This window comes from Lingula anatina, chromosome 1, assembly GCF_051362555.1.
Source record: "Lingula anatina isolate TDL-2025a chromosome 1, LinAna3.0, whole genome shotgun sequence".
NCBI lineage: Eukaryota > Metazoa > Brachiopoda > Lingulata > Lingulida > Lingulidae > Lingula > Lingula anatina.
The window spans coordinates 18,742,105-18,752,108 of record NC_141767.1 but is presented as its reverse complement, the minus strand read 5'-3'; the positions used below and the strand labels follow the sequence as shown (position 1 = coordinate 18,752,108).

Sequence of the window (10,004 nt, the reverse complement as noted above, 5' to 3'; positions counted from 1 at the left end):
GGGAGTTGAACGCTTCCCGTTTCTCGTCAAGCAACGCAGATTCACAACGTTTTAGATTACAATAATTAGTAGCAAACTTCGCGCCGGAAAGTTCTAATGAGTTCTCGCGTCTTCACTTAAAGGTGCTTGTCGATTACTCATGATAAAAACAAAACTGAAAGGGGAAGGATACCACATAAATGTTATGTCGAAAACGATATCAAAAAAAAAAAAAAAAAAGAGAACGCTAATTGTATATACTACATCAAACCAAGACCATTTTACACGCACATCAAACTTCTTGCCCACGCTATGATATGAAAAATATTTTCTGCTACCGGAAAAGTGAGAGCAGGTTCTCTCATTTAGTTGCCGCAGGATTTAGTAAATACTGTCTTAAATTTCATTTCAATTAAATACAAACGACGTTCTGAAATGTTCGAAATCTGATATCCCTTTGAATCATAACACGGTTTGGGACGCAAATTTCCCTTCCAGACCCGGCCCTTCTCTGCGTTTCACATCAACTTTATCTGTTAAGCATTATGTACCGTGACTTTTCCTCGTTAAAAAGTCGCGACCTGGCTGACTTTTCGTTCCCTCCCATTTCCACAAGACTCTTCTGGTGAAACTGAACATCCAAATGGCGTATATAGTCTGTTCTACATCCATAATGGGCTGTTATCGATACTGTAGTCTCTATTTTAAATATATGTGGTTTATCTACAAAGGACCAAAATTGCTCCCGAAATGTTTTACCGTGGAGTCGGGTCAATTGCCCACTTCTCAGTTTTTATTGTATCTGTTAGTGTCTTCCTGCACTATGAGGCCAGAAAAAAAAAGAAGAATTTCGGTAGTTTTGATTTTGACCAATTAACGAAATTTAAAAGCGTGTCAGAACAGGAAGAAAGTCACTGGAGAGCGACGACTTACGCAAATTGCGTACTTGAAATTCAGGGTACACTTTATGTTTGAAATACGCTTAGATCCGTCAGTGTTTTTCGACCGTTGAATGAAGTCTGTATACTGTAGCTTCTATTTACCGTAACTGTATACGGGAATATAAGCAAAGAAGTACACCTTGTCAATAGCGGTAATTCGAAGTAACGCTACATAAATAAACACTCAATCAAATACTGAGAAAAATAGGAGGCACGCCGGTGGGCCCCGATTCCAGTCTGTTCCAGTCCAACTCGGAACTTTATTTAACTTAACAAGCGGAGGCAACAACACAAAGCCATGTCCATTTCAATATCCAGCGCGGGTCAATAAATCTGTAGGAACAATTGCCCACTTTGTTCTATCTAAACAAAAGTAAACGAAGTCGAAGCCCGCCGATGTAGCCCACATCCAAAATAACTTCGCTCCCATTGATATGTCCAGTACGGAGGTGCTGAAATATTTCTCATACCAAAGTTTACGTTCAAAGGAGTACTTTATTAAACAGGTAGTTCTATATAAAAATTGCAATAAATTACGACAAATTCAAAAAATGTGATAATAGTTATATTTCGATATAATATAATATATATATATATATGATTGAAAATAATAATGAATGAATGAATGAATATAAATTGTGAGTAATACTGGACGTAATAAAACATTATATCAATATGTATAACATGATCTTCTTATGATTTTTGTGGAGTTCTCTCCTGGCCCAGCTGACTTTCGACCTCGGCATCAAATACACGAATATATTAAACAATATTGCTCCATAATTATACCAACACTACCACTACCACTACCACCACCATCAGAGGTGTATCAAATACTGTGCTTCAGAAAATCGTAAAGATCTGTAAACCTACCAAAAACCTTTTGATTGTCATTAATATTTTGCAAACAGGAAAAATCGGGTACGAGTGCACTCGGACAATCTCTGACACCATGTTCTGAGTTAGTAATGGCATGCTCTTGAGACACTATCAAGTGCAACACAGACATGCAAATTAAAGCTCAATTACTAACATTCCTCGCAATACTTGTAGCTGTCAATTCCGCACAGATTATATTAGCTAACACAATACATGCGGTAACACAATATTATGTTCATGCAATTCGAGTCAAGTATGTACAACATGGACGTGTCAGTTTGCCAAAAACAAGTGGCTTACGAAAGACTTCAGTTCTGGTCAGTTTCAAGTTCCCAATGCATATCATGTTCATACTCGTACCTAAAACAGCGAAAATGGCAAAAGCAAACCCGTTATTAAGGGCCTCTTATTACGGTAAGTTTTCACGTTGCGTTGGTATCTCCCACTTGCATTTCCCTTCACAGGTGTTACTAGGCTATTGTTACGTTCATCATCGTAAAATAACAGGGTTGGGTACTGTATGATTGTTCGCGTAATTGTAACGTTAAATAGATACTGGAATGTTCAACTAAAAGTAAATGTAAAATTCTTCTTTTTTAAGAAAAATCTTTGTAAATTATAGAACAGTTTCAACAAACGTCATTAAGTTATATCATCTAGTATAAACGAAAAATGTCGTTTTGTTCCTTATGTAAGTAGGCCTATAATACACACTGGTCCACCAAATAAATCACCGTTTTACATTAAAATGTCCTCCTCCTCAAAAAGCAACCTCGCGCCGCTGACCAACAGATCAAATGTTTTGTTGCTCTCTTTTTTGATTTCCTCCAAAATTTCAGGGGCGCGTCTTAAATCTCCGACATTTTCCATGCAGTTCTTCAGTGCATCAGGCCCGTCTCCTTTCAAACTGGCCGCCATAATCTCTCTGCGTAACTTGTCCTCTTCCTTCACGACCAACTGAATCGACTCAACGGCAGAGGGCGTCTTGTCGATGATGTCTCGGATTAAAGTGTTGGCCTTATTGAAGTTTGTCAAAGCCGGAATCACACGGTCGGGCATATCCTTGGGGTCAAATTCGATTTCCATACAGTGTTTCTGCTTCCTCTTTAACTTCACTTCAACTTCGCCTGAAATTAATTGATGGTGTGGTTGGATACAACAGTAAAAAGCTACCGGCAAAGGAAATCACTACATGACATATACTCCCACCTTGCGGTTTCGGTGAGGGGGGAAACAACAAATGTATACAAAATGCCCTGGGTTAACCTCCGCACTGATGATTCAATCATGACGGCAGACAGTTTTAAGAGTTTTAAAAAAATCAAAAACCCTCTTGTCGCCTGATGTTTACAACTCCTCACACATTAATATTTCATAAAACATAGGCGAACATATTCATCACAAAAAAAAGAAAGAAAAAAGTCTCACCTAAGCGTGTCTTAAGTTCTTTGAAACAACTATCAAGTATCTCAAACGCGCTGTCCTGGCCTAATTCGGTCTTGAATTCATTCACCGTTCTCATAAGTGTATTCCGCTTTTCGAGAATGTCGTTATACAGCTTGGCGTGATCCTGAAAGATGCATTGTGGTAGATGAGATTAGCAACGATACCAACCACAATTCAAATTTCTTCACGTTGAACTTTGCAGTAATGCATTAACATTTTTTTCATCATCAGGCTTAAATTCTCATTCTTTCTTATCTTGCTTTGTCTTAAAGTTTTGCTGTGAAAAAAGGCGACTTTCTCAACAAGTCAGAAGAGAAGAGATGTTTTTGCCGCCACTAATGTCACAAACGAAGATAAACGCAACCTACTTGCAAACGTTTGTCCACTGAAGACACACGTGTGGGTCTCGGCTCTACCTTTGCGTACTTTTCTTGACTGCCTCCTGAAGTGAAATGTTTTTACTGCACTGCACCCAAATCTTTGTGTGACACAATTCAATAAAGACGTGAAATCAAGATAAAAGAACATATAATAATGATAAGAACAAGGGTTTGCTTAATTTCAAATCATAAAAAATTATACACATAATATTAGCTTTCGAAGCAATTTCAATATGAATTTTAATCTAAAAAAATACGGCGAAAAAATAAAATATAATCTATATTTAAATCTCAGTTCAGTTACCTTGTGGTTTCGTGGGAGGTGCAAACTGTCTTGCCGTCGACGCGGAATCTGACCTTGCCAGGCGGCCGCTTGCAGGGGCACTTGTCTGGCCGGATAGAAGAGGAGTCTTCACGTTAGCCTCTGCTCGAGGCTCATCTGCATCCTGGAAATATGATTTACAGAATACTTCTCTATATCTAATAAAAGCGATGTGAAAGTGTAACCAAATGTTTCACTAACTAATCAAAAGTTAAACCTCACGACAAAAGCGCTTTTTTCACTCCAAAATTGAAAGATAGCATTTGTCGCGTGCTAGCTGACGCGAAGTAACCGAAAGTCGATGTATGTGTCCAAAAAATAAATCAGTGGAGATTCAAATTATATGCTAAATACCAACACCCGGTCAGATATCTTTCAATAAGGATAATGTTATTGCTGAGATAAGACATAAGCTCGAGTTAAGAGATCTCTTAAGCTGCGTTTTCCTTAATGATGATATATATGGAGCAAGAACAATGCATTATTTCTCTGGCGCACGAGCACAGTTTGTCTTATGATTTCATTAATTCTCATTTTTCATTGATAAACAAGACCAAAGTATTCTTGGCAAGGTCATTTTTCTCTAAAACAAAATTCCGTTGTATAATAAAAAAAAACTCTGTCATTAAATGAAAATTGGACGTATAGCGATTATTTGGGAGCAGTAGGCCTTTACGACCAGTAGGTCTACCCTAGGTTCTAGATTCCGGTATTGCCAGCTAGATCTTGATTTCATATATAACCCATAGTAGCAATACCAGTAAAAGCGACTCCACCACAAGGTATATTCAGCAAGCTAGCTTTTACGTTGCTCTGACACTCAAGGTAAGTAGGTCCTGCCATAAATCACTTTAACCTATCAAAACAATCCGAGTTGAACGAACTACCTTGGCTCTGATACCACTTACATAAGTTGGGCAATGTTAAAATAAGAAAGCTAAAACTAGTATAAGTCGCTCATTTCAAAACTGTGAGATCAATTCTTTACTCATTTGAACAGTTTGTTTCTGTACCAGCATCATGCATGATCAGAATGTTGTTAAGCTCATAAAATAAATACTGCTTTCAGAGACGAAGGACTTTACCCGATTCGAAAATTTTAGACCTATTTTATGGAAGAATATCGATGACGGTCTAGGCAGGCATAATCGCGCAGGAGCTGTCGCGACAAAATTAGTTATTTATTTAAACGTCACCTTCGTTATAATGGATTACATGTTAAATTGCATCAGTAGATCTTACGGTTAAGACTGATGAGTACCGATAATAAATCATAAAAATGACGTCGATCTTCAATTCAGTTTTCACATGGCAGTCTAACCATGATGACGATCTAACCAAGGGACACTGGAGGGTAAACCAACGTTAGTCCCAGTGAGCAAAATACAGTGCAATGCCATGGTACGCCTTTATCATTGTTGGTTATCTTTCTCGGTAATGCTTAAAGGAAGCAATCCTCGAAGGGGTACTGCTTAAAGGAAGCAATCCTCGAAGGGGTACTGCTTAAAGGAAGTAATCCCCGAAGGGTCAAAACCTGTGTGTAAAGGTATGCATCACTTACATGAACCAGTCCACTTCTTACGCAAGGGTATCATTCGAGAATTTTATTTCACATGTACTTGTAAGAGAGCTGGTCGTTTTGACTCATGTTTTTCGGGCCGTTACAAAGGAAGTATCTCTAAACTATTTGAAAAAGGGGACAAGTAAAACATTTTAATCGATGACATTACCTCTTTTAAAAAAAGCAATAAGCATAGATTAGGTTCCTCCAGTTACGAAGGTTTTAGACATTATGGGCCTACGACAAATCTTCCACTGAAAAAATCCTGGTTTCAATTCTTGTCGTTACGGTTGTAAATTTATACGAATTCGCCCGAAACCCAGCAGTATATACCCAGTAGTGTGTGTGTGTGTGTGTGTGTGTGTGTGTGTGTGTGTATATATATATATAATCCATGTCCTCGGTGTGTGTGCACTTATGTTATCATATTGTCTATGAAGCTTTTTCTGCAACTGCTTTATAGATCTGTTTTGACTTGTAAACACGGAATTTCGTTTTACAGCGCGTCGCTTTGAATGGAACTCCATCGTAAGTGGGGGTCCTCTGTATATTGGCTAAAGTAGAATTTTTTGTACGGAATTTTAAACTGACACACTTCTTCCTGAAACTTAGGCCCTATCGTTAGATGACATTTAATGTGCGTTTATTGCAGGTCTACTTGTACTATATACGTTAGATCTAACGAGACCTCACTCAAAATGGTGACACTACTAGCTGATAAACAATAATTAATAGGGCCTATTTAATGACGCTCGGCGGTATTGTTACCATGGCATGTGCAAAGCCAGGCAGAGCGGGCTAGATGTTTTCTCATTTTCGAATTCTATTGCTATTGATGATCAGGATGGTGCAAAGCACGTAGCGCCCGATCTTCGTTACAATAAAAATGTGATAAAAGAGGTGCGGTTTCGTGCGGTGGCGGTTGAAGAGAGAGAGAGAGAGAGATAGAGAGAGAGGGAGAGAGAGGGGGGGGCACAGCACACTAAATGATAAGATAAGTATAATGGAAGTGATCAAAACATAAAAACAAAAATACATAATATATAATAAAACGAAACCAATCCCTTATGCTTTGCCGGTGTTTAGAAAGGCAGCAATGTTGAAAAAATGTCAAGATCCCTCTTGTATTGTAAAACCTATCCTTAGATAGCATACTGATTATAGTAATACAGCGCATTACATGGTCGCACAATCGAACTAGTATCGGTGAACTATAATCACAGTGATAAATTTTCTCACAGTTCATGACATCTTGTGCAAGATCGGTTCAATCGGTCAGAATTACTTACTTTAGCAGATTCAAGACAACAGCAAAGTCCTCCCATGTAGTTACTTCTTCACATTAACCCTGTCAACTGGTTTATGTATACCATTAGTAACCCTGCGTCCAGTGTACACGAGTGTCAAATGAAACTAGGTCGATTGGCAGGTGACTTTTGAAGTCATGTGATTTCAAGAGTGCTCTGTTTTTGTACTTCCGGGAGGAAGCAGGTTTTTATTATCCTAAGCGACTCAAGTAATCCAACGATTGTGAAGTGCTGACGGTATGAAGTCTACACAAAACTGGAATATCCTAGTCATACTGAGTTAAATGTGAATTGCATATTTCACGTGTTTTACTTGTAGCATGAAATGTTGGATTTAGAGGCTTGCTTGCTGGTAGTAGTTTTTATTGAAAATGGCCTCTGATGGAAAGTTGACGGAAAACGAATCGAGCATTATTCCAGATCAAAATCTCAATCAGAATGGCAGCGCAGTAAGTACAGTAGTTTAATTTTAAAGCCATTTACAGACCTCTCTGAGGCCATCTCTCCTTCAACTCGACCTTCTTAACTGTCGATACAGCCTTGTAAATCTTGCAATATTGTGCTGGTCTAGTACATGTAACAGTATTCAATCTAGTGATCTATCAAGCACTGATCAGTTTTCCGTGTTTTTGTCTTCTAATTTACAGTAACAAATATGCATACTGTCATGTTGATTTTATAGTTTCAACTTTCTGACTGTAGTATGCCCACTAAATGTACATTCAGATGTGAAATGGAGAACTACAATGTATAGTCAAAAACTTACTATGACAGTTTATGTGGCATGTTTACTTTTTAAATTTTATCTTCTAGGGATGCAGGCCCAAGTCAAAAGTACGCCGTGATACTCCATTTAGTAATCCCATTTACAAGCAAATTTCATTGAGAAATGGGGAAATAAATAAAATGACAAAGGAGAAGATTCAAGAAAAACTTGCAGAGCTTCGTTTAGGAACAAGGTTTGTACTAAGTTTATATAGCTGAGAAGTATATATGATTAATATGAGAGGTTTTCGTGTACCAGTACAATACTTTGTGGTCACTCAGCATTTTAAGTATATGTTCTTTGTGTTTCTTATGCTATATCAGTCATGTAGCTTCAAATTGTTAGTGAATATTATTGCTATTATTTTAGAATTTGTAAAAGATCTGAATAAATTTCGACTTTTGATATATAATTGCATAATATCAGTGTGTATGTTGGTATTGTACATAGTCAGCTTTTCTGTGACATTTTAATCTGAAATATTTTATACATGTTTATTACAGAGGTGTAAAGGAGGTTCTTAAGAAGAGACTGAAAAACTACTACAAGCGCCAAAAGCTTCTCAAAGCTAATTTCAAATATCATAGTGAAGCAGATATGTTCTATGATTACATCCTTGTTATTGATTTTGAAGCAACATGTAATGAGGTCAACATCCCTGGTTTTAACTTTGAGATCATTGAGTTTCCTGTTGTTATGATATGCATGACAGAAATGAGAGTGGTAAGTTTACAAAATTTTAATTTGTTTTTTGTATTACATTTTAAAAACCTTATCATTTTTACTATGCTTAACAGTGGTATTAAATCTCATATTCTCACCTTCAGTATTTTTCTTTTTATAATTACTGGTATTTGTAGATAAGCCTGTTATATGCCATTTTCCAATAAGTGTCTCTTTTTCATATTTTTCTGCAATTAAAAGCAAGACAATATTATTTTATTTTAGGTACATACATTCCACAGTTATTGTAGACCAACACTAAATCCCAAACTCAGTTCATTCTGTATTCATTTAACAGGAATTACACAGGTACTATTATATCTGCACTTACTTTGCCTTCCTCTGACTTAATTTGAACCCATATAAGTTTTGAGAAGAATTTTGTACAGTGATTTTTATTTGACCAACAAGAGGGTAATAAAGCTGTAGAGAGTTAAGTTGTAGATTCCCCCCTCTCTTTTTTTTCTTAAAATTTGAGGTGTAGTTATCACTGAAATATATTACTAAAAGAAAACATACTGAGAAATAACTTCTTTGGAAGACTGATGTATATTTTTTCTCAAGTGTATTCCTGACAAATGATCAGGATTTATTAATGACATATATTCCTCACCAATTTTGGATGCATGTGAAGAAGAGATAGAAAAGAATGTATAAATTGTTGTCTTTTTTCTAGAGTGTGGTGAATAATGCTCCATTGTTCACAGAAGTGATGTGTCAGCTGGAAGACTGGATGCAGACTGTAGGATTGAAGGATAAAGGAGTCAAGTTTGCTGTAGCAACAGACGGGTTAGTGTGATATGCAAGGTTTCATAGGGCTAAGTTGACAGTTACTAATAATTAGTTTTGTTCAAATAATGTTGTTATTAAAATGGTCTATTTTTATTTATTTATTGTAAATTTTACATAGATATATTTTGATTCACGTTTCCAGCTTTTTTCTGTGCATTGTTCACAAATTGGCAACACATCTTATACTCTTTTTATCTTGCAGACCTTGGGATATGAGTCGGTTCCTTTACCAACAGTGTCACCTGTCCAATGTACCTTTCCCTAAGTGGGGTCGGAAATGGATAAATGTAAGAAAAGCCTTTGGTAACTGTTATAGTGTCCGCCAAGTGAAACTGACCACAATGCTAGAATACTTGGGGATGGAGTTTGAAGGGGAACAACATCGAGGCATAGACGATGCAAAAAATATAGCTCGCATTTTACTCTGCATGCTAAAAGATGGCTGCGAGTTGCGAATTAATGAAAGATTGTTTGCCAAAAAGGCACAGCATGTCTCAGGAGATGATAAAAATGTTGTATCAGTGAGTAAATCAGAAGCAGAGCAGGACTTGGCTACAGAGTTAGATACAGAATGGACCGATTCAACAGGCACTGATATAAAAGGTCGATCTACAAGTAGGTCTGACAGTGCATCCAGTCATGATAAAAAACAGTCAGTTGACATCATCACAGGAATCTCTGAACTCTCCTTAGGACAAAGTCTGGGGCACTCTGATGATGGTGATAACATAGAAGACTTGATAGCTTATCACAACATACAACAAGGGCAATTCTGATTACAAGAGGCTGCAATACCCACTTTATCAATTTTAATTTTTATGTACAGACACAGATGTGTCTGTACATATTGCCATCACCTGCGTCTGTCGTCGCCGTCGTCGCCGTCGCCAATGCCGATGCCGGCGCCG

At 37.3% G+C, this 10,004-nt stretch overlaps 2 protein-coding genes across 2 annotated transcripts; one reads left to right on the top strand and one right to left on the bottom strand.

Moving 5' to 3' along the window:
• Positions 1-1,472: 1,472 nt before the first annotated feature.
• Positions 1,473-6,983, bottom strand: LOC106168197 (uncharacterized). Its single transcript, XM_013547163.3, has 5 exons — positions 6,798-6,983; positions 3,930-4,071; positions 3,614-3,687; positions 3,228-3,369; positions 1,473-2,926 (listed from the first exon to the last, which is right to left on the bottom strand). The coding sequence occupies exons 1-5, from the start codon at positions 6,831-6,833 to the stop codon at positions 2,538-2,540; spliced, it is 783 nt and encodes a 260-aa protein (XP_013402617.2). The 5' UTR covers positions 6,834-6,983; the 3' UTR covers positions 1,473-2,537.
• Positions 6,984-6,996: 13 nt separating this feature from the next.
• Positions 6,997-9,932, top strand: LOC106168195 (3'-5' exoribonuclease 1). Its single transcript, XM_013547160.3, has 6 exons — positions 6,997-7,264; positions 7,629-7,774; positions 8,085-8,304; positions 8,530-8,613; positions 8,981-9,093; positions 9,299-9,932. The coding sequence occupies exons 1-6, from the start codon at positions 7,187-7,189 to the stop codon at positions 9,870-9,872; spliced, it is 1,215 nt and encodes a 404-aa protein (XP_013402614.2). The 5' UTR covers positions 6,997-7,186; the 3' UTR covers positions 9,873-9,932.
• Positions 9,933-10,004: the final 72 nt, after the last annotated feature.